Source organism: Haliotis asinina, chromosome 1 (genome assembly GCF_037392515.1).
Source record: "Haliotis asinina isolate JCU_RB_2024 chromosome 1, JCU_Hal_asi_v2, whole genome shotgun sequence".
NCBI lineage: Eukaryota > Metazoa > Mollusca > Gastropoda > Lepetellida > Haliotidae > Haliotis > Haliotis asinina.
In genome coordinates this window covers 13,829,854-13,855,188 of record NC_090280.1, presented here as the reverse complement: position 1 = coordinate 13,855,188, position 25,335 = coordinate 13,829,854, and the positions used below count along the sequence as shown (strand labels likewise).

At 41.4% G+C, this 25,335-nt stretch overlaps 2 protein-coding genes across 2 annotated transcripts in view; one reads left to right on the top strand and one right to left on the bottom strand.

The window, feature by feature from the left end:
- The first annotated feature begins 1,034 nt into the window (after positions 1–1,034).
- Positions 1,035–8,005, top strand: LOC137294417 (coiled-coil domain-containing protein 15-like). The gene is made up of 11 exons (XM_067825461.1): positions 1,035–1,064; positions 1,498–1,647; positions 1,753–1,885; positions 2,404–2,465; positions 2,771–2,887; positions 4,347–4,464; positions 4,781–4,894; positions 5,318–5,519; positions 5,734–5,925; positions 6,847–6,995; positions 7,932–8,005. The coding sequence occupies exons 1-11, from the start codon at positions 1,035–1,037 to the stop codon at positions 7,979–7,981; spliced, it is 1,317 nt and encodes a 438-aa protein (XP_067681562.1). The 3' UTR covers positions 7,982–8,005.
- Positions 8,006–13,327: 5,322 nt separating this feature from the next.
- LOC137294317 (uncharacterized) overlaps positions 13,328–25,335 on the bottom strand; it is a 47,581-nt gene continuing 35,573 nt past the window's right edge. Inside the window, exon 10 of the mRNA XM_067825354.1 lies at positions 13,328–13,884. Within this exon, the coding sequence (XP_067681455.1) occupies positions 13,328–13,884 (557 nt within the window). The remainder of the gene's footprint in view (positions 13,885–25,335) is intronic.

The following is a 25,335-nucleotide window of genomic DNA, read 5'->3' as shown; positions in this document are numbered from 1 at the left end:
ATATATCCAGTACCCGTTTCGGCTTGGTCCCTGTTCGAGTGTATTCGTTGAGATGTACAGAGATCATTGGGATTAAGTGATGTATTTTGATATGGATTTGAAAGGGATTAAGCCGTATGATTATACTATAGATGTAGAGAGTGTTTTGCAACAAGAAGGGTTGGATATACATGACAGAATTGATTAGAAACCACTTATAGAAACAATGATAGGAAAAACATCAGAAGCAAAATGTTGCCAGTGGCAGTTACTATGTTACCTGTGAGTATGACCACAGGATTGTGGATACTATCACATATAAATTGTAGGGTTGTGTCAGTGCTATTTGCAGTATTCTCCACATAGTGGTTCATTTTGCACTTGAAGTCACAATGTGATAATCAAGAGATTGCTTATCATGCTTACTCTGTGCACTTATGTGTGTGACATTTGTAGTCTAGGAAGGAAGAGGTTTTTACATTCATGATAAATTTTGCCTTGTACAGTCTCCTAGTTTCCCTGTTCTTATTTAGTATTTTGTTCTGACTGATACGAAGTCAATACTAGCCATGTTGAGTATTTATCACATAGGTTTATCGCAAAAACTTAACAACAGTGAAGTTTCCTGGTCGAAGCCCACTTCAAACTTGCAGAACCTCTTTCATCCTGTGAGCTGGAAACACTTAGGGTGTTTATGTTATCTTAACTCTATCCTCAGCTCATGGATCCCCTTCTCATGAAGCACTTCCTCGTGCTCATTACAATTAGGTACCTATGTCTGATCTGACAGCCCTGCATGATTCTTGGGGATGACAGTTCGTGGGGTAACCCAGTGGGTAAAGCATTCACTCATCATGCCAAAGACAAGGGTTCAATACCCCACATAGGTACAGTGTGTGACACCTAATTTCGGTATACCCGGCCCTGTTGTGGTATTGCTGAAATGTTGCTGAAAAGTGGCGTAAAACCATTATCACTCACTGTTAGGTTTGGTCACTACTGGTGGAATCACTATTCCATGTCCATCATTCCACATTTTGATCCTTAAGGTTAGCATGGGTAGACACTCCTACACAATTCCTAGGGTTTGTAGTGAGTGATGGTATGGTGAACTATTTCCTTAAAGAATGAATCCAAAATAATCTGAAGAAAATTTGTGAAATATTGATCTAGTTTGAGGTCTAGGACACATGTATAAAGGTCAGGCATCATGTACCAGTAAACGAGAATGAATTATTTATATCACTTCTTTTTTGTTTTGGCTGATTAGATAAGTCATCGACTTGTTAAACTAGCTTAGCTAAAATAATATAACAGGAAGAAAAGTTGTTGAATGGAAGGGTTTATCAGGCATGATAGGAGCATTAGATACCAAGTTTGATGGATAGGTATATATAACACTGTCCAATTTAATGTTAAATTGTAGTCTTTTTCTGTTAACTGAAGCATACATGGTTAACATGTTTAGAAGTTAAAATGTGGCCGTGGTAGTCCTATAGAATGTGTCTGGTGTTTCAGGAAGCAGCGATGGAGGAGGAGAATCGGATGTATCAAATGCAGCGCGAGAAAGAGGACCGTCTGAGACGCTTCCAGGAGGAGGTGAAGAAAAGAGTTCGGCATTTAGATAGGCTGAAGAAACAACAGCAGGCACAGTCAATGGTTAATGCTGTAAGTGTGATGAACTGACAGATAAAAAGTTGCCAAATATATTTTTGAGCAATGTTGATGTACTTTATGGGGAATAGGTATGTTATGTATGTGTTCTTATTTCAGATTGAGCGAGAGCGACGTATAGTTAGACAAAGCACATTGTCAGCTCAGCATCAGTCGTCCCGAAAAGACAGCTGTTCAGTGAGATTACACCAAGGCTTGAGCATTAAGTCCCGAGCAACACCAAACACACAAGGTATGGCAGGGACTGCACTCACACTAACACTAAAGGTTACTATGATATGTCTTTATAATGCTGATGGCTACTGTAAAATGTTTTTATGACACTGATGGCTACTATAAAATATTTCTATAATGCTGATGGCTACTGTAAAATGTGTCTATAACACCAATGGCTACTATAAAATATTTTTACAATACTGATGGCCACTGTAAAATGTCTCTGTAACACTGAGGGCTACTGTAAAATGTCTTTATAACACTGAGGGCTACTGTAAAATGTCTCTGTAACACTGAGGGCTACTGTAAAATGTCTTTATAACACTGATGGCTACTGTAAAATGTCTTTATAAGACTGGTGGCAACTGTACAGTGTCTATAATGATGTGACTAATAACAATGGTGACTAATAACAATGGTGACTAATAACAATGGTGACTAATAACAGTGGTGACTAATATACAATGCCTACAGTTCTGGCAACTAATGTACAATGTATAACAATGGTGACTAATGTACAATACGTCTGTGCAGGAGGCTTGGCACACAGTGAACCGTCAACTAGGACACACGCATTCTCGGACCAGACAGACCAGGTCGGTATTTCCATACTGATGTCTCTATGATCCACCCAGTCTTACTCAGGCCATCTGAGCCTGTGTAAAAACACTTGTCCGTGTGTACTCGTTCTTGTATTTTATTTAGGAAACAACACTTGAACAGGTGCTCTTCTAAAATCCATCATGTGTCAATAATAAATGCCTCAGAGTATCGCTAGTTGGTGATTCACAAATTTAGAAATGCCAAGTTCCTTCAGCCATGACGTCTGAGGTATGGATGACCTTGACCCTTGATCAGTGTAAAAAGTGACTTGTTCTCAAATGTGTGTGGTTTGTTTTAGGTGCATGAGTTCACAAGTGAAGCAAGACGAAAGCTTGGGGGTAGACAAATACTGACAGACAACTTCATCAGTGATGATCTCCCAGGAGGAGTGTGGAGGGTGTCCCATACAAGAGATGTGAGTTCTTGTGATATATACTCAGATGTGTGCCTGTGTGTGGGGATATGAGTGAAGTTCATTTGTATGAATCACAGGAGATGATGATTACACAATGCCATCTAGAAATTAGTCATTTATAACATGTTATATTTGGGATTACACTTTCTTAGTAAAGTATAAATTCTAGTACTCTTTTTGACCTGACTCCCATCCAGGACTTGAACCCACACCCTCAGAGTCAGGCACCTAATCGCCAGCACACACCGTCAGTTGCCTAACCCAGTTAGACACTGTGACTCCCACAAAAATGAAAGTCGGACAACTGGTAGTCTAGACTGCAGGCCTTGTGTACCCCTCTGATAAGTATTAGTTGGTATGGCGCCCACGGCTGAAGGCTATGATTACACAATGCCTTGTAGAAAGTGTTCATGTGTAACATATGTTATGCTGGGGATTACACTTTCCTAGTGATACTTTCTTGAGTTGAATCCCACAAAAGATGAGTTGAGATGATATTCAGTGTGCATGGGTAGAGATATGAGTCAGTGTGTAAGGGTAGAGATTTGAGTCAGTGTGCATGGGTAGAGATTTGAGTCAGTGTGTATGGGTAGGGATGTGAGTCAGTGTGTAAGGGTAGAGATTTGAGTCAGTGTGTAAGGGTAGAGATGTGAGTCAGTGTGCATGGGTAGAGATTTGAGTCAGTGTGTAAGGGTAGAGATTTGAGTCAGTGTGCAAGGGTAGAGATGTGAGTCAGTGTGCATGGGTAGAGATGTGAGTCAGTGTGTAAGGGTAGATATTTGAGTCAGTGTGTAAGGGTAGAGATTTGAGTCAGTGTGTAAGGGTTGAGATTTGAGTCATTGTGTAAGGATGGAGAAGTGAGTCAGTGTGCATGGGTAGAGATTTGAGGCAGTGTGTAAGGGTAGATATTTGAGTCAGTGTGTAAGGGTAGAGATTTGAGTCAGTGTGTAAGGGTTGAGATTTGAGTCATTGTGTAAGGATGGAGAAGTGAGTCAGTGTGCATGGGTAGAGATTTGAGTCAGTGTGTAAGGGTAGATATTTGAGTCAGTGTGTAAGGGTAGAGATTTGAGTCAGTGTGTAAGGGTTGAGATTTGAGTCATTGTGTAAGGATGGAGAAGTGAGTCAGTGTGCATGGGTAGAGATTTGAGTCAGTGTGTAAGGGTAGATATGTGAGTCAGTGTGTAAGGGTAGAGATTTGAGTCAGTGTGTAAGGATGGAGAAGTGAGTCAGTGTGCATGGGTAGAGATTTGAGGCAGTGTGTAAGGGTAGAGATGTGAGTCCATGAGTAAGGGTAGAGATGTGAGTAAGTGTGCATTTAGAGATATGTGAGTGCATGTGTAATTGTAGAGATGTGAGTCAGTGTATGGGTAGAGATGTGAGTGCATGGGTATGGGCAAAGATGTGGTGACAGAAACACTCATGCTGATCAGCACATTGTATGTGATCCTCTGCATTGTAGCACCCATCATCTCGACACATGGCAGATGGAGATGTCCTTGACCTTGACAGTGACAACAGCAACACTGAAGACACAGATGACAGAGATGATGATGTTGATGAAGAGAAGTATACTCATGGTATGAATGTCAACACGTCAGCCCTGGCTAAGGAGTTCTGACCCTAACTATGATGGCCGGAGAAGATGGACTTGATCACAGACAGTGTTCTAAACATTTCCTACATTTAACAAACACTCTGTCCTTTTTCTGATTTTGGAATGATGAATTGTCATTCATTTATGAAAGTTTTTCATACTCTTCTGTATAGATTATTGGTGGTAAGATGAAGGTTTCTAGATTTTTATTAGCTGTTGACTGAACTTTTGAGACTTTTCATAACCTTTTTTGATCAAATTGAGAGTACGTTTTTTCAATTTCAATCTGTTTCTGTCAGATGAGAATGAGGAGGAAAGTGAAAATCGATGGCGGCGCCAGATGAAAAGTGTACACTTCGATCTTTCACCCCCAAGGGCAGAGACAAGACAAGAGAGGATCCAGCGACGCAGTGGTGATTGTCATGCATTTGTCTCCCTTTGGTTGTTTTAACCATGGTTACAGGCTATCCCAGTAAATGTAGATCCACTGTAATAACAAGTCCACATGGGCTACAAACAAATCTAGAATATACAAGTTAAAGAAGTTAGAGACATTGTTAAAAATGCTAGATTCATTCATAACAAATCTGTAAATAACATAACAAAATTGTAAACGAAGGAAGGTCCACTTCATGAGACTCAGTAGAATCTGAGTGTGTCTCTCCTTCTCCACTCTCTCTTTTTAAGAGTTGATAAAGCATTTTTTTGTCATGCTGACAGGGGTTCTATTCCCCACTTGAGTATGTGTGAGACCCATTTCCTGATATTGCAGGAATATTTCTACAAGTGACATAAGACTAAACTCACTCTCCTACTCATGCATGTATGTCTTGCAGTGCCAACAATGACAGGCACAGAGCTGCACCGCCCAGCCCCGGTTGTGTCTGTCCCAGACATCTACTCAGGGGTAACGATGGAAGAGAAACGACGCCGACAGCGGAGTCAGACTGCCCTCTACCGCCGACTTTTCATGGACCAGGAGCGTGAGCAAGTAAAGGAGAATCTTCGTCGGCAGGAACATCGGAAACGGATTCAAAAGTAATAAATCTTGTCTATGTAGCTGATTTTGGACACATGGAGTCATTAACATTACAGATGGTTTTATTTGTTTAGATGTGGTATGTGATAGATGTTTAATCATGACTACATCTAACTTGTGTGTGATGCTGTCTGAATCATTCCTGATCTGTGTCCAACTATATATGTGCCCCATCTGACCTGTGACTATGTAGGGTATGTTTGTGTCTGTCAGACTGAAGCAGGACAAGGAGGAGGCTCGCAAGGAAGAGGAGGAGTTGGCATTACGCATGGTGCAGCCCCATGACCCGATGACTGGGGAGACGTGGGACGAAGCATTCCTCCGGGATCAACTGGAGCAGTCTCACATCCGGGACACCCTGCAACAACATGAGCACAGCCAGCGGAGACACAAGGAAATGGAGAGGTAAACCACTGGCTGCATATGGCCTATCGAGGGGCCTGTTTGTTGAAGTCATCTCAGTGCTATGGCAATCATGACTCACTGTAATGACAGGAAATAGTATTGGAAGTAAGCTAGTACGTGATACTAGTAAGTAACAAATGTAAAAAATGTGTCATGTGGTTGTCTAATCTGATTAATGATTATTACTAGTCATAGGAATACCTGACCGAACATGGCCTTGACATTGTGGTATTGGGAAATACACGATCATTAGCATTCTCTACCCACTGAGGTTACTTAAGTCATATCTTCCCATGTACCTGTTTTCTAATATGGCTATATATCCCGGTTTTCGTAAAATCCACTAGCAGCAAAAAATCGCTACAAAACTTATCTCCCTTCTTTCCATCCAATCAGAACACGTGTTACATTGACCTCGATCCAATACGTCTGCCCCGTTGGAGTTAGTTGATCAACATGCGAAGCATAGATTCACTATTTCATTTCTAACTGAAAATCAGAAACCAGCAGAGAATATAGGAATCAACAAGGAGTTTTTGTTGATGTCAAACAGAACGCATTTAATGACTAGCTTGCCCATTGTCAATAAGGGCAATGGAGATGCCATCATCCGAGTTCTGTTCAGAAGAAATGTTTGTGCATCATGCAGTGGAAGATGTTGTAGTTTTTCGGAAATTACTGAGGCTCTGCGAATGATCTGTTTTGAAACAGTATTACTGATGGCACAACTAACTCTGATTGCAACCAACTTGTAGAACAGGGCCCTGGTTATGTAAAATATGAAAACATTTAATGAATTAAGAGTTCCCCTTCAATTCTACATTTTCCAGAAATGTCTAATTATGTTTGATACTTCAGATGCAACTTGTGATGATTATCTTGCTTATAGCAGCAGTTATTTATATTGTGTGGCTGTTTCAGATATGTAGAGGCCTTACGCCAGAACCTGCGTGAGAAGATAGTGAAGAAAGGGGTACAGTTACCTCCCTTGTGTTGCTGTGGCGACACCCTGTGGGACACCAACCCTGACACTTGTGCCAACAACTGTTTCTTCTACAAGAACCCTAAAGGTCAGTCCTTTTCAGTTGTGTCTAAATATGATCAGCCTAAGTGCTGCCATCTGCTTAATGGTAAAAGGAAATGTTACAAATTCTGTCAAAATTTTGCCAGTATTGCACTGGCAGACAGAAGGCAATTTCTATTCCTGCTGACACCTACCAACATATACTGTAGAACTGATGTTGTCAGTTGCAGCCAGATTGGTTTAGGAACTGAGGTCGTGCATGGTAGAATTGTCTTAAGGTACTGTGCAGAGTTGCTTCCCTTGGCAGGCAGGATCATAGGTTTGAAATCCCAATTTGAGAGTACACATGCTTGTGGGTTACACAACACTGCTGTATATGAGAGACCTACATCACTTGTGGCTTGGCTGCACATAAAACTGATACATCATGATATAGCAACAATACCATGTTTACTGGATGTCATGTTCACAAACAAAGGGAAGTATGTTACCAGAATGTTGAGTACACTGTAGTGGAGCTTCTGTGTAGACAAACTGGAAAATACATTATAAGCAACGAAAGATGGCCTGTTTACAACAGAAAATATTGGAAGATTTACCTGTGCTGTTAGTCAATGAATTTGCTATTTATGAAAATATGTGGGTAACTGATATTGCAGACTCATAAAATAGTGGTAGGGTACAGGAATGAGTGCTGTTGAATTGAAAACCTTGATGCTAGAGCATTCCAATGTCACACAATAGAGGTATGTGTGTAGGAAGAAACATTACACACTCACACCCTCTCTTGAATCTCGGTTATCAGTAAAAGCATTTAAAGAGAAATTGTAAACTGTCATTTTTACTGAGCTATCCTAATCTGTTGATGAGTGTTATAACTTGGAGCACTGGGTTTCATGTGCTCTGTCTGAAGATAATGCTGTTTCTGTGACACAGACAAAATCTCTGCAGGCCCACTATGTTAAATCCTATCATGTTTCAGCATACGCCAAAGCACTACAGTCTCTCCTGGTGTCCTGTGAAGTTGTCTGACCTTCGTTTCGTCTACAGAACTAGTATGGCCATCAAACAGCACTATAACTGTCTGACCTTCACTTCCTCCAGCAGAACAGTATGTTCATTAACCACTGGTCACCACCGTCATCAATAGTCTCTCCTGGTGTCCTGTGAAGTTGTCTGACCATCACTTCCTCCAGCAGATCAGTATGTTCATTAACCACCAGCAACCACCATTATCAAAAGTCTCTCCTGGTGTCTTGTGAAGTTGTCAGACCTTCACGTCCTCCAGCAGAACAGTATGTCCATTAACCACAACAACCAATGAGACCTGTGAAGGTTCCAGGGTAGAATAGGCCTTCAGCAACCCATGCTTGCCTAAAAGGTGACTCTGTTTGTCGTAAGAGGTAGCTAACTGGATCGGGTGGTCAGACTCGCTGCCTTGGTTGACACATGTCATTGGTTCTCAATTGTGCAGATTGTTCCAGACTCGATTATTTACAGACCGCTGCCATATAGCTGGAATATTACTGAGTGCGGCGTAAAACTAAACTCACTCACTCAGCAACCACTGTCATCAACTGTCTCTCCTGGCATCCTGTGAAGTTGTGTGACACCAGCAGACCAGTATGTCCAACAGTTATCTCCCATCTCAGTCAGTGAGAGTTTCTTGAAGGAACCAGACTTGTGGATGACAAGGCATGTTGCAGGGCAGATTTGATGGTGTGTTATAGCTGTTGATTTACGTCTGGTGTGTTCCTACCATTCATCTAAAATGATTGATCTGACCATTACACTAATTTTAGGCAGGTGCCTGATATCACTTATATTTATCATCTGATCAGTTTATGATTTCCTCTCAACTGGGTTAGACCATCAGGTTGGTTCTCAATGTTGGTCAGATTCTGTTCTGATGAATGTCACATATATCCAGTACCTGGAAACATCACAGAAATTCTAGTTTCACTACTTGTACAACTAACTAGAGTGACAGAGTGTATATTGTTTTTCGTAAGTGTGGGTACATCAAGGTGAGTAACCTAGAAACAGGCAGTCAAGAAAATGTCGATCATCACCCATGCCGTTGTTGGAATTTGTCTAAGAGTCAGCCATGTCACCTGGAGTCTGGGCAATAATGTGATCCATACGGTATTTGAACTAGATTGTAACCAGTCACTGAGAATTGTAACCTTAGTTTAACTGTCACTCTGTTCCAAGCTAAAATGTTGAGCAGGACCTGCAGGAATCTCTTCTGTGTACAGTGAATCATGTTTCTATATACATGCTCAGCTTTGTAAAGTGATAAAATACAGAGGAACTGTCCGAGTATTTTAACTGTACATATTGTATATACTCATCATGCAGGTAACATATTGTTGTTACAACAGCAGCATCAGATACCAAGGTTTGAAAAATAAAACTCGGAATTCTCCTCATGCTGGGTGATGCTTGTTTTTAAATGACTGAAAACAGTAACAGTCAACTGCCTGTTCTATGACTTGTCTTGCAAGTTACATGTATTTTGGCAGTGTATGCTTAACCACAAGGGATTACAAGACCTGCTGCCATGTGAAAAGCTTTTGATGAGTTATTGTCACAATTTATTTTTCTAAGAAGTGATTAGTATTGTAAACAATACGTGTCCTTGTCATCCCATGCTTGCTGAGGTGACCAACTGGATTGGATGGTCAGGCTTGGAGACATATGTTCATCTCAACTGTGTGGATGGCTGCTCATGATGTCATGTTAGCTTATTTAGAGAATGTCATAATGTAGCTTGGATATTGTTTAGAGGGCCATTAAATACCAAACATTTTGATGTGAAAGGTCAGGTTTTTTGGTGAGTGAGACAGTAGTTGTTGCGAGTGCGTGAGTGAGTGCGTGAGTGAGTTTAGTTTTACGAGGGGATGTCAATAAGTTTTGAGCCTTGAGCATTTTTCATACCCAGGTGTCACAGCCTATGGTACGACATTGAACCTTGGGGTGTAGCTGATGTGATATATAAGATTTGGTATCCTACTCTCAGAAGTTATTGAACAGCTCACATTGACAGACAGAGACCCCCCTCACGGAAGTGAAAATGAATAAAATTGAGTATAGAGTAGTAAATAAGTTTTTAGTTCTTGAAGGAAACTCGGCGAAGAACATTGAAGAAAGGCTTTCAGCAGTTTATGGGAAGTCTTCCCCTTCATCTGCTACCATCAAACGATGGGTCAGTGAATTTAGGCATGGTAGAGAGAGTCTTGAAGATGACCCCTGTCCAGGTCGCCCAACAACAAGCACTAGTCAGGAAAACATTGACAGAGTGCACAGACTTGTGCTGGAAAATCGTCGAATCACACTCGATGAGTTAGAGGAGACCACAGGCATTTCACACGGATCTATCGAGACAATTCTTCATGAACATCTCGTCATGTCTAAGGTGTGCGCAAGATGGGTGCCAAGAATGCTTACAGATGAAATGAAGCAAACAAGGGTCACCATAAGCAACTCCATGCTAACCAGATACAAGAAGAATTCAGAAGATTTTCACTTTAGGCTAGTTACCTGTGATGAAACCTGGATCCACCACTATGATCCTGAGAGCAAACAAGAATCCATGGAATGGAAACATGTCACTTGTCCCAGGACCAAAAAGTTCAAAGCCTCCAGATCAGTGCAGAAGGTAATGGCGACAGTCTTCTGGGATAGCAAAGGCCTCATCCACATAGATTACTTACCAAAAGGAAGAACAATGAATGGGGAATATTACACTAACCTGTTGAGGCAAATGCAACGGTCAATCAAGGAGAAGCGCCAGGGCAAGATCATACATCTCAAGACAATGCTCCAGTACACACTTTTTGCGTTGCAGCCGCTGCTGTCCAGGAATGCGGGTACGAAATCTTGCCGCATCCCCCCTACTCTCCAGACCTGCCACCGAAGTGATTACCATCTGTTCCCAAATCTCAAGAAACACTTGCGTGGTCGTAGATTTCAGGATGATAATGAGCTTATTGCTGCTACTGAGGCTTGGTTTGAGGACCCAAATGGCGCCTTCTACAGAGATGGCATCAGCGACTGGCAGAAAAGATGGAACAAGTGTCTTGACTCACAAGGGGACTATGTTGAAAAATAAATGTGGTTCATACCAATATTTTGTGTTTTTCTATGCAAGGCTCAAAACTTATTGACATCCCCTCGTACGTTTCACTCATCAATGTTCCACGTATATGGTCTGTAAATAATCAAGTTTAAAAGAGACAATCCAGTGAACATCCAATCAACAGCATGAGCATCTCTCTGCGCAGTCAGTGTGCATCACAACCCAATCCGATCCGATCCTGATCCCTGTTTCAAGTACTTTACCATCCAAACAGATTTCAGTTTTTATTCTTTTAGATGGTCCTCACCGATATAAATTATTACTTTTTTAGTTTTGATTTTATTCACTTTTAGCTTCCACGAATTACACTAGACCTTAAATGAGTTCAAAGCATCCTGTAGCCCCTTTGGACAGATCCCGTATCACAGGTACTAAATCATCGAGTTGTGTGAACTAGTACGAGTTATTGATACCGCAGAATAATTTATAATAACTCGCCTCAGGAATATTGTGATAACCTAATTTAATCAGTGTAAACATTGAGACTAATAGACCTGATGGAGAAATTCACTGTTTTCAGACAGGTATCAGTGTTTGGTAAGTAGATGAGCTGCAAGTTATCATGACTGTCTCTCATGAAAACAGCAAGCCTTCTAAACTCACATCCAGAGATTTCTCGGGCTTTCACGGTAGGGGCGGTGGGGTAGCTTTGTGGTGAAAGTGTTTTCTCGTCACGCGGAAGACCTGGGTTTGATTCCCCACATCTGTGCTAAGTGTGAGTCCCATTTCTGGTGTCCCTCCGCCATGTTATTGCTGGAATATTGCCAAAAGAGACCTAAATAAACCCACTCTCTCGTGCTTTCACTCCGGCTACATTTCTCAACAACCAAAGGAGGAACTGTATGGTATACTCTGGTCACTTCACTGTTAACACCTTCCTAGTTATTTGATATTAATGTCTTAGACTAAATGACCAGGGTGTCGTTGTACAAAGCGACCTTAGCGTAAAGGTTACCGGAATTCCTATGGCTTAACATAGACTTAAGGTACTCTTAGCTGTAAGATTGTTTTGTACAACAGCACGCAGGGCCTCCTTTCACAGAGTACTAAGGTGGTCGTAAGTCACTAAGGTAACCTAAGTGCGATGTTAAAGGATGAAAGTTAAGTTAACCTTTGTTATGGTTGCTTCGTGAGAGGAGCTGCTTATTCACTGGGTGGTTTAACTCGGACAAAATGTGCAAACGGAAACAAGTAAAAGTCCATTGTTAATTATTTAGGTGACAGTATTCTCTTGACGCGGTACTGCGATTGACCTCGTTCATTCCCGAGGTGTACACATCAATACAATCACATAAAAAGTGGATATGGTTAGTGCATACGGAAACCGTGCGGGTTTGAATATTGGTTAGCAGGTGCATTTTCTTGAACGTCTCCAAGTCACCTACTGTAGCATTTAGCATTCCTGTCTACTTATGATAACTGTATCAACTTGAAACTATCACAATACATTCACAATGCAATGTCTAAGCGTGATATTCTGTTAACATCATGTGTGTATTCAAGTTTTTTTGTCACTGTCTAATGCATGTAACTCCAATGTATATGGACTGGAGGCCTGAAATACAATAAACATCTTTGACTTTGACTTTGACCGAGAGTCAAATGTTTCCGATGCTGAGACCTCCACATCAGGCAGGACACTGGACGTTTTCATCGTCGATGTAGTCGTTAATGGATGGCATCCTTCGGCCAACCTGCAGCACAATCCGTCGTTGGTCTGCTATTGACCAATCACCAACGTACATATGTACAAAGGAACATCTGATGACCATTAGGAGAATGTAATGAACATATATTGACAACACTTGGAATTAAGGGTCCTTTCCTAGCACACTTATAAGAGCAGATAGGTGAAAACGTTTAGCAGACAAAAGAGAACATTTGGAAAACTTACTGAAACAATTTGGTTGACACATGTCAGCAGTTCCCAGTTGCGCAGATCGATACTCTTGGTCTTGATCACTGGATTGTCTGGTCCCAGACTCGATTATATACAACCCACCGTCATATTAGCTGGAATATTGCTGAATGCGGCGTGAAACTAAACTCACTCACTCACTCACTCTGCCGTCAATGCTAATTTTGTCCTGTGACCGGACAACTTTAGCCATCATCAGATGTATCCCTATGTTGGGCACGTGTGGGATTTTACTACCGTCACTGTCCACCAGTAACACATTGGTTTCCGCATAAGCAAGATAATATATATGTCTATTTGTTCATGATATACAATATCTTCAGGGGAGTTGTCCCTTAAGGAATTTGTGTACATACTCCTCCATCACTGTACGTCCCCCTTTCTTGGCCCAGGACAGGATGCTTCCTCCCGAATTGTCCACTTGTGATACATTAGCTCCTCTACTCACGAGAAATTCAAACACGTTTGTATGGCCTTTATACGCAGCGTTCATCAAGGGTGTTTTTCCGGATTTCGATATACTGTTGATGTCAAGATAAGTTTCTACGACAATGTGTTTCACCATATCCATGTTCCCTGTCATGCAGGCTATATGCAGAATGGTGTTGCCATAATAATCTACAAGGAAAGGATTAGCCCCTTTTTGAATGAGAAGGTCAAATATTTGTATTCGTCCAGTCTGAGCTGCAAACATGAGTGGTGTCATTCCATCACTCTTGTCTCTACGGTTCACGTCTTCTACACTCCGGGACAGGATGCACCTCACTCGTTCCAGGTGCCCCTTTCTACAGGCATCGTGAAGTGACATGTCCTCTGACGTGCCCTGACTGACAGTTTTGGGTGGTGGAGATATCTCGGGGTAGTTCTGCTTCCCGTCTGTAGATTAATATGTAATAATAGTAAAGTGACATCAATGTACCAGAGCCGTCCATTGCATTAGGACACTATCAAGGATGTAACCCACTTATAAGTTATAATGTGATGCTGTTTTACGTCTCATGTCCACAAAGGCAATGTGTTTTCTTAATTAAAATAGAAGCTATAAACAGACACAGTAAAACACACACATGCACCTGCACGCTAGGCTCTTGTTTTCCGGCTAGATGTTTACCGGCTAGATGATGAAAGCTGTTAACCCTTTTACGTGGCTTGGCAGGTCACAAACAGATGAAACTTCCAAATCTTGTCGATAATCTTCTGCAACCCTCTGTGATACAAACTTGTTTTTGTGTGTGTATATATTTGTGCGTGTCTGTGTGGCTTTGTCTGTGTGTGTGTATATGTGTCTGCGAGTGTGTGAGTGAATGTGTGTGCGTGTCTATATGTCTGCGTTGAGTGAGTGCGTGTGTATACGGCTACGAGTGTGTGAGTGAATGTGTGTGCGTGTCTATGTGTCTGTGTTGAGTGAGTGCGTGTGTATTCGGCTACGAGTGTGTGAGTGAATGTGTGTGCGTGTCTATGTGTCTGTGTTGAGTGAGTGCGTGTGTATGCGGCTACGAGTGTGTGAGTGAATGTGTGTGCGTGTCTATAACTTCTAAATACGTTTGAAGAATTACATGGCAGAGACAGTGAATAAGATCAAACCTTACCTCGTACACAGACAGCTTTTCCAGATCCACCCTGTGGGACACCAATCCTGACACTTGTGCCAACAACTGTTTCTTCTACAAGAACCCTAAAGGTCAGTCCTTTTCAGTTGTGTCTAAATATGATCAGCCTCAGTGCTGCCATCTGCTTAATGGTAAAAAGAAATGTTACTAATTCTGTCAAAATTTTGCCAGTATTGCACTGGCAGACAGAAGGCAATTTATATTCCTGCTGACACCTACCAACATATACTGTAGAACTGATGTTGTCAGTTGCAGCCAGATTGGTTCAGGAGCTGAGGTCGTGCATGGTAGAGTTGTCTTAAGGTACTGTGCAGAGTTGCTTCCCTTGGCAGGCAGGATCATAGGTTTGAAATCCCAGTTTGAGAGTACACATGCTTGTGGGTTACACAACACTGCTGTATATGAGAGACTTACATCACTTGTGGCTTGGCTGCACATAAAGCTGATACATCATGATATAGCAACAATACCATGTTAACTTTACTGAATGTCATGTTCACAAAGGGAAGTATGTTACCAGAATGTTGAGTACACTGTAGTGGAGCTTATGTGTAGACAAACTGGAAAATACATTATAAGCAACGAAAGATGGCCTGTGTCATTTTCTGTTTACAACAGAAAATATTGGAAGATGAACCTGAGCTGTTAGTCAATGAATTTGCTATTTATGAAAATATGTGGGTAACTGATATTGCAGACTCATAAAATAGTGGTAGGGTACAGGAATGAGTGCTGTTGAATTGAAAACCTTGATGCTAGAGCATTCCAATGTCACACAATAGAGGTATGTGTGTAGGAAGAAACATTACACACTCACACCCTCTCTTGAATCTCGGTTATCAGTAAAAGCATTTAAAGAGAAATTGTAAACTGTCATTTTTACTGAGCTATCCTAATCTGTTGATGAGTGTTATGAGTTGGAGCACTGGGTTTCATGTGCTCTGTCTGAAGATAATGCTGTTTCTGTGACACAGACAAAATCTCTGCAGGCCCACTATGTTAAATCCTATCATGTTTCAGCATACGCCAAAGCACTACAGTCTCTCCTGGTGTCCTGTGAAGTTGTCTGACCCTCGTTTCGTCTACAGAACTAGTATGGCCATCAAACAGCACTATAACTGTCTGACCTTCACTTCCTCCAGCAGAACAGTATGTTCATTAACCACTGGTCACCACCGTCATCAACAGTCTCTCCTGGTGTATTGTGAAGTTGTCTGACCATCACTTCCTCCAGCAGATCAGTATGTTCATTAACCACCAGCAACCACCATTATCAAAAGTCTCTCCTGGTGTCTTGTGAAGTTGTCAGACCTTCACGTCCTCCAGCAGAACAGTATGTCCATTAACCACAACAACTAATGAGACCTGTGAAGGTTCCAGGGTAGAATAGGCCCTTCAGCAACCCATGCTTGCCTAAAAGGTGACTCTGTTTGTCGTAAGAGGTAGCTAACTGGATCGGGTGGTCAGGCTCGCTGCCTTGGTTGACACATGTCATTGGTTCTCAATTGTGCAGATTGTTCCAGACTTGATTATTTACAGACTGCTGCCATATAGCTGGAATATTACTGAGTGCGGCGTAAAACTAAACTCACTCACTCAGCAACCACTGTCATCAACTGTCTCTCCTGGCATCCTGTGAAGTTGTGTGACACCAGCAGACCAGTATGTCCAACAGTTATCTCCCATCTCAGTCAGTGAGAGTTTCTTGAAGGAACCAGACTTGTGGATGACAAGGCATGTTGCAGGGCAGATTTGATGGTGTGTTATAGCTGTTGATTTACGTCTGGTGTGTTCCTACCATTCATCTAAAATGATTGATCTGACCATTACACTAATTTTAGGCAGGTGCCTGATATCACTTATATTTATCATCTGATCAGTTTATGATTTCCTCTCAACTGGGTTAGACCATCAGGTTGGTTCTCAATGTTGGTCAGATTCTGTTCTGATGAATGTCACATATATCCAGTACCTGGAAACATCACAGAAATTCTAGTTTCACTACTTGTACAACTAACTAGAGTGACAGAGTGTATATTGTTTTTCGTAAGTGTGGGTACATCAAGGTGAGTAACCTAGAAACAGGCAGTCAAGAAAATGTCGATCATCACCCATGCCGTTGTTGGAATTTGTCTAAGAGTCAGCCATGTCACCTGGAGTCTGGGCAATAATGTGATCCATACGGTATTTGAACTAGATTGTAACCAGTCACTGAGAATTGTAACCTTAGTTTAACTGTCACTCTGTTCCAAGCTACAATGTTGAGCAGGACCTGCAGGAATCTCTTCTGTGTACAGTGAATCATGTTTCTATATACATGCTCAGCTTTGTAAAGTGATAAAATACAGAGGAACTGTCCGAGTATTTTAACTGTACATATTGTATATACTCATCATGCAGGTAACATATTGTTGTTACAACAGCAGCATCAGATACCAAGGTTTGAAAAATAAAACTCGGAATTCTCCTCATGCTGGGTGATGCTTGTTTTTAAATGACTGAAAACAGTAACAGTCAACTGCCTGTTCTATGACTTGTCTTGCAAGTTACATGTATTTTGGTAGTGTATGCTTAACCACAAGGGATTACAAGACCTGCTGCCATGTGAAAAGCTTTTGATGAGTTATTGTCACAATTTATTTTTCTAAGAAGTGATTAGTATTGTAAACAATACGTGTCCTTGTCATCCCATGCTTGCTGAGGTGACCAACTGGATTGGATGGTCAGGCATGGAGACATATGTTCATCTCAACTGTGTGGATGGCTGCTCATGATGTCATGTTAGCTTATTTAGAGAATGTCATAATGTAGCTTGGATATTGTTTAGAGGGCCATTAAATACCAAACATTTTGATGTGAAAGGTCAGGTTTTCTGGTGAGTGAGACAGTAGTTGTTGCGAGTGAGTGAGTGCGTGAGTGAGTTTAGCTTTACGAGGGGATGTCAATAAGTTTTGAGCCTTGAGCATTTTTCATACCCAGGTGTCACAGCCTATGGTACGACATTGAACCTTGGGGTGTAGCTGATGTGGTACATAAGATTTGGTATCCTACTCTCAGAAGTTATTGAACAGCTCACATTGACAGACAGAGACCCCCCTCACGGAAGTGAAAATGAATAAAATTGAGTATAGAGTAGTAAATAAGTTTTTAGTTCTTGAAGGCAACTCGGCGAAGAACATTGAAGAAAGGCTTTCAGCAGTTTATGGGAAGTCTTCCCCTTCATCTGCTACCATCAAACGATGGGTCAGTGAATTTAGGCATGGTAGAGAGAGTCTTGAAGATGACCCCTGTCCAGGTCGCCCAACAACAAGCACTAGTCAGGAAAACATTGACAGCATAGACTTGTGCTGGAAAATCGTCGAATCACACTCGACGAGTTAGAGGAGACCACAGGCATTTCACACGGATCTATCGAGACAATTCTTCATGAACATCTCGTCATGTCTAAGGTGTGCGCAAGATGGGTGCCAAGAATGCTTACAGATGAAATGAAGCAAACAAGGGTCACCATAAGCAACTCCATGCTAACCAGATACAAGAAGAATTCAGAAGATTTTCACTTTAGGCTAGTTACCTGTGATGAAACCTGGATCCACCACTATGATCCTGAGAGCAAACAAGAATCCATGGAATGGAAACATGTCACTTGTCCCAGGACCAAAAAGTTCAAAGCCTCCAGATCAGTGCAGAAGGTAATGGCGACAGTCTTCTGGGATAGCAAAGGCCTCATCCACATAGATTACTTACCAAAAGAAAGAACAATGAATGGGGAATATTACACTAACCTGTTGAGGCAAGTGCAACAGTCAATCAAGGAGAAGCGCCGGGGCAACATCAGACATCTACATCAAGATAGTACACACTTTTCGCGTTGCAGCCGCTGCTGTCTAGGAGTGCGGGTACGAAATCTTGCCGCATCCCCCCTACTCTCCAGACCTGCCACCGAAGTGATTACCATCTGTTCCCAAATCTCAAGAAACACTTGCGTGGTCGTAGATTTCAGGATGATAATGAGCTTATTGCTGCTACTGAGGCTTGGTTTGAGGACCCAAATGGCGCCTTCTACAGAGATGGCATCAGCGACTGGCAGAAAAGATGGAACAAGTGTCTTGACTCACAAGGGGACTATGTTGAAAAATAAATGTGGTTCATACCAATATTTTGTGTTTTTCTATGCAAGGCTCAAAACTTATTGACATCCCCTCGTACGTTTCACTCATCAATGTTCCACGTATATGGTCTGTAAATAATCAAGTTTAAAAGAGACAATCCAGTGAACATCCAATCAACAGCATGAGCATCTCTCTGCGCAGTCAGTGTGCATCACAACCCAATCCGATCCGATCCTGATCCCTGTTTCAAGTACTTTACCATCCAAATGGAATTCAGTTTTTATGCTTTTAGATGGTCCTCACCGATATAAATTATTACTTTTTTAGTTTTGATTTTATTCACTTTTAGCTTCCACGAATTACACTAGTCCTTAAATGAGTTCAAAGCATCCTGTAGCCCCTTTGGACAGATCCCGTATCACAGGTACTAAATCATCGAGTTGTGTGAACTAGTACGAGTTATTGATACCGCAGAATAATTTATAATAACTCGCCACAGGAATATTGTGATAACCTAATTTAATCAGTGTAAACATTGAGACTAATAGACCTGATGGAGAAATTCACTGTTTTCAGACAGGTATCAGTGTTTGGTAAGTAGATGAGCTGCAAGTTATCATGACTGTCTCTCATGAAAACAGCAAGCCTTCTAAACTCACATCCAGAGATTTCTCGGGCTTTCACGGTAGGGGCGGTGGGGTAGCTTTGTGGTGAAAGTGTTTTCTCGTCACGCGGAAGATCTGGGTTTGATTCCCCACATCTGTGCTATGTGTGAGTCCCATCTCTGGTGTCCCTCCGCCATGTTATTGCTGGAATATTGCCAAAAGAGACCTAACTAAACCCACTCTCTCGTGAAAGACTCCGGCTACATTTCTCAACAACCAAAGGAGGAACTGTATTGTATACTCTGGTCACTTCACTGTTAACACCTTCCTAATTATTTGATATTGGTGTCTTAGACTAAATGACCAGGGTGTCGTTGTACAAAGCGACCTTAGCGTAAAGGTTACCGGAATTCCTATGGCTTAACATAGACTTAAGGTACTCTTAGCTGTAAGGTTGTTTTGTACAACAGCACGCAGGGCCTCCTTTCACAGAGTACTAAGGTGGTCGTAAGTCACTAAGGTAACCTTAGTGCGATGTTAAAAGATAAGAGTTAAGTTATCCTTTGTTATGGTTGCTTCGTGAGAGGAGCTGCTTATTCACAGGGTGGTTTAACTCGGACAAAATGTGCAAACTTGTGTAAGTATTCTGAACGTGGACTCACAGAGTATCTCTTTGAACGGAAACAAGTAAAAGTCCAATGTGCAAACTTGTGTAAGTATTCTGAACGTGGACTCACAGAGTATCTCTTTGAACGGAAACAAGTAAAAGTCCATTGTTAATTATTTAGGTGACAGTATTCTGTTTTGACGCGGTAGTGCAATTGGCCTCGTTCATTCCCGAGGTGTACACAACAATACAATCACATAAAAAGTGGATATGGTTAGTGCATACGGAAACCGTGCGGGTTTGAATATTGGTTAGCAGGTGCATTTTCTTGAACGTCTCCAAGTCACCTACTGTAGCATTTAGCATTCCTGTCTACTTATGATAACTGTATCAACTTGAAACTATCACAATACATTCACAATGCAATGTCTTAGCGTGACATTTTGTTAACATCATGTGTGTATTCAAGCTGTATGTCACTGTCTAATGCATGTAACTCCAATGTATATGGACTGGAGGCCTGAAATACAATAAACATCTTTGACTTTGACTTTGACTTTGACCGAGAGTCAAATGTTTCCGATGCTGAGACCTCCACATCAGGCAGGACACTGGACGTTTTCATCGTCGATGTAGTCGTTAATGGATGGCATCCTTCGGCCAACCTGCAGCACAATCCGTCGCTGGTCTGCTATTGACCTATGACCAACGTACATATGTACAAAGGAACATCTGATGACCATTAGGAGAATGTAATGAACATATATTGACAACACTTGGAATTAAGGGTCCTTTCCTAGCACACTTATAAGAGCAGATAGGTGAAAACGTTTAACAGACAAAAGAGAACATTTGGAAAACTTACTGAAACAATTTGGTATTCTGAATAAATGAATATTTAAATAACCTGAATAACATAGTTTGCACAAAATGTTTTTACGCCCATTTCTCTCATCAATACCTTTGACCATAATAATTTGATGTTATCAAAGTCTGTTACCAGAAGAACACTTAGTATCAAATTGATTCAATCTAGAACCAATTGGTACGAATTAAATACGCTCTTAAACAGTAGGGGAACTTCATTTTTCAATTTGTCTGACGCAAGATTATTTTCATAATTAATGGTCTACAGTGATTTTTTGCCCTTGAAAACCGTCAAATAAAAAATGACACCCCATGCACGTGCACCACTTCTACTCCCAAACAGTTCAAACAAATCCGTGTCCACCAATATTATTGATGGTGTCCATCCGTACTTCACTCTACCGTCAATGGATCCGTGAAGATCCGGGGTAGAATAGGCCTTCAAGCAACCCATGCTTGCCATAAAAGGCGACTGTGCTTGTCGAAAGAGGCGACGGGATCGGGTCGTCAGGTTCGCTGACATGGTTGACACATGTCATCAGTTCCCAGTTGCGCAGATCGATACTCTTGGTCTTGATCACTGGATTGTCTGGTCCCAGACTCGATTATTTACAACCCACCGTCATATTAGCTGGAATATTGCTGAATGCGGCGTGAAACTAAACTCACTCACTCACTCACTCTGCCGTCAATGCTAATTTTGTCCTGTGACCGGACAACTTTAACCATCATCAGATGTATCCCTATGTTGGGCACGTGTGGGATTTTACTACCGTCACTGTCCACCAGTAACACATTGGTTTCCGCATAAGCAAGATAATATATATGTCTATTTGTTCATGATATACAATATCTTCAGGGGAGTTGTCCCTTAAGGTATTTGTGTACATACTCCTCCATCACTGTACGTCCCCCTTTCTTGGCCCAGGACAGGATGCTTCCTCCCGAATTGTCCACTTGTGATACATTAGCTCCTCTACTCACGAGAAATTCAAACACGTTTGTATGGCCTTTATACGCAGCGTTCATCAAGGGTGTTTTTCCGGATTTCGATATACTGTTGATGTCAAGTTTCTACGACAACGTGTTTCACCATATCCATGTTCCCTGTCATGCAGGCTATATGCAGAATGGTGTTGCCATAATAATCTACAAGGAAAGGATTAGCCCCTTTTTGAATGAGAAGGTCAAATATTTGTATTCGTCCAGTCTGAGCTGCAAACATGAGTGGTGTCATTCCATCACTCTTGTCTCTACGGTTTACGTCTTCTACACTCCGGGACAGGATGCACCTCACTCGTCCCAGGTGCCCCTTTCTACAGGCATCGTGAAGTGACATGTCCTCTGACGTGTCCTGACTGACAGTTTTGGGTGGTGGAGATATCTCGGGGTAGTTCTGCTTTCCGTCTGTAGATTAATATATAATAATAGTAAAGTGACATCAATGTACCAGAGCCGTCCATTGCATTAGGACACTATCAAGGATGTAACCCACTTATAAGTTATAATGTGACGCTGTTTTACGTCACATGTCCACAAAGGCAATGTGTTTTCTTAATTAGAATAGAAGCTATAAACAGACACAGTAAAAGACACACATGCACCTGCACGCTAGGCTCTTGTTTTCCGTCTAGATTTTTACAGGCTGGATGATTAAAGCTGTTAACCCTCTTACATGGCTTGGCAGGTCACAAAGACATGAAACTTCCAAATCTTGTCGATAATCTTCTGCAACCCTCTGTGATACAAACTTGTTTTTGTGTGTGTATATATTTGTGCGTGTCTGTGTCTGTGTGTGTGTACATGTGTCTGTAAAAGTGTGTGAGTGAATGTGTGTGCGTGTCAATATGTCTGTGTTGAGTGAGTGCGTGTGTATGCGGCTACGAGTGAGTGAGTGAATGTGTGTGCGTGTCTATGTGTCTGTGTTGAGTGAGTGCGTGTGTATGCGGCTACGAGTGAGTGAGTGAATGTGTGAACGTGTCTATGTGTCTGTGTTGAGTGAGTGCCTGTGTATGCGGCTACGAGTGAGTGAGTGAATGTGTGTGCGTGTCTATGTGTCTGTGTTGAGTGAGTGCGTGTGTATGCGGCTACGAGTGTGTGAGTGAATGTGTGTGCGTGTCTATATGTCTGTGTTGAGTGCGTGTGTATGCGGCCACGAGTGAGTGAGTGAATGTGTGTGCGTGTCTATATGTCTGTGTTGAGTGCGTGTGTATGCAGTTACGAGTGAGTGAGTGAATGTGTGAACGTGTCTATGTGTCTGTGTTGAGTGAGTGCGTGTGTATGCGGCTACGAGTGTGTGAGTGAATGTGTGTGCGTGTCTATGTGTCTGTGTTGAGTGAGTGCGTGTGTATGCGGCTACGAGTGAGTGAGTGAATGTGTGTGCGTGTCTATATGTCTGTGTTGAGTGAGTGCGTGTGTATGCGGCTACGAGTGAGTGAGTGAATGTGTGTGCGTGTCTATATGTCTGTGTTGAGTGAGTGCGTGTGTATGCGGCTACGAGTGAGTGAGTGAATGTGTGTACGTGTCTATGTGTCTGTGTTGAGTGAGTGCGTGTGTATGCGGCTACGAGTGAGTCAGTGAATGTGTGTGCGTGTCTATGTGTCTGTGTTGAGTGAGTGCCTGTGTATGCGGCTACGAGTGTGTGAGTGAATGTGTGTGCGTGTCTATGTGTCTTTGTTGAGTGAGTGCATGTGTATGCGGCTACAAGTGTGTGAGTGAATGTGTGTGCGTGTCTATGTGTCTGCGTGGAGTGAGTGCGTGTGTATGCGGCTACGTGTGTGTGAGGGAATGTGTGTGCGTGTCTATGTGTCTGTGTTGAGTGAGTGAGTGTGTATACGGCCATGAGTGAGTGAGTGAATGTGTGTACGTGTCTATAACTTATAAATACGTTTGAAGAATTACATGGGAGAGACAGTGAATAAGATCAAACCTTACCTCGTACACAGACAGCTTTACCAGATCGTTTCTCTATACATCGTCGCCCGAGATTGCAGGTTCTGGTTGTACAGCCACAACCCGAGACCTTCAAACACAGGAACATGGCGATACGTTCTTTGTTACGTACAGATGTTGTTATGTACAAGTGTTGTATTGCACACGTTGTTATGTACAAATGTTGTAATGCACAAGCGTTGTTATGTAAAAGTTTTCTTATGCATAAGTGTACAAATGGTGTAATGTAAAGATGTTATGTACAGGTGTTGTAATGTACAGCTGTTGTTAGGTAAATGTGTTGCTATGTACAAGTGTTGCTATATACAATTGTTGTAGTGTGCAAGTGTTGTTATATACAAGTGTTGTTATGTACAGGGATTGTTGTGCACAGGCGTTGTTCATTGTATATTCTATAGTGTTGTATTGATATTAGATTCACATCAGGCCCCGATTTCTCGAAAAAAAACCTTAAGTTTTCACTCAAATCTCAAACTGAGTTTCACAATTTGAAACAGCTGAATTTTTAACTCAACTGCATTTCTAAATATAAAAACCCAAACACCTTAAGTAATCTATCCACGAAACTCAATTGTTTAATATAGTTTGCGTTTTGTGCCGATTTCAGTTCATTCTGTGAAAAGTGTTTTCTCAAATTTGAGAAAAATCTCAGACTTAAGTCAAAACTCAGACTTAAGTTTGTTTCGAGAAATCGGGGCCAGATGGTATTGGTATCAGATTGATGCTGATCAGGTTCAGCATTGATTCATTTGACAACAAATGAGTTTTAAAGACGTATTATTACTTCGAGAATAATAAAAAAAGGTTAAAAAGGAAGAAAGACAATTTCGGAATAGACAATAAATACAATACCCTAAAAATAGAAAACATTTTAATTTCCAGCTCTGTAGAAAATAGAGATCGTTTAATCTTTTAAAGATTAAGAAAGGCTATTCTGCCTTAACTATTGATAGGTTCTTGTGTTATAGTTTTAAGGGTAATCCAATATTTTATTCAGAGTATGTTCTCGGTGTTTTAGAATTGCTTCGAATAATTTTGCTTTGAGTCGATTACTTTCTCGTTGTTTCATCTGTGTTTTTCGCTGTTTCTAGTATTTTCCCATTACTTCAAGTTTCAGTCAAAAACGAGAATCAATTGATTTTTTTCAAATTCTCGAAATTTCAAGTATTGTTCGTTGCTTAAAAATTCTTTCCAAAACTTGAAATTTTTGGGTGTTGCTTCGTGTATTTTCTCGTCACTTGAAGTTTTTGAAAGAAAGTTAAAGGAACGAGGGAATAATTGAAGAAACGAGTAAATAATCATTGAACGAGACAATTATTGAAATAGCGTTTTTGACAGAAACTTGAAGTAACAAGAAAATATTTGAATTTGAAATTTGTGAAAGAAACATAAAGTGACGAGAAGATATTTGAAATGTCAACGTTTTGATAGGAACCTAAAGTTACGAGAAAATACATGTATCTGAAATTTCAGGTCAGAAGCTAATAATAAGTCATAAAGTCCAAAGGTAAGGGAGAAATGATCCTCAGGGGATTTCTTTTCGGGGGAGTGGGGTTCCACCCATGTGTAATGTG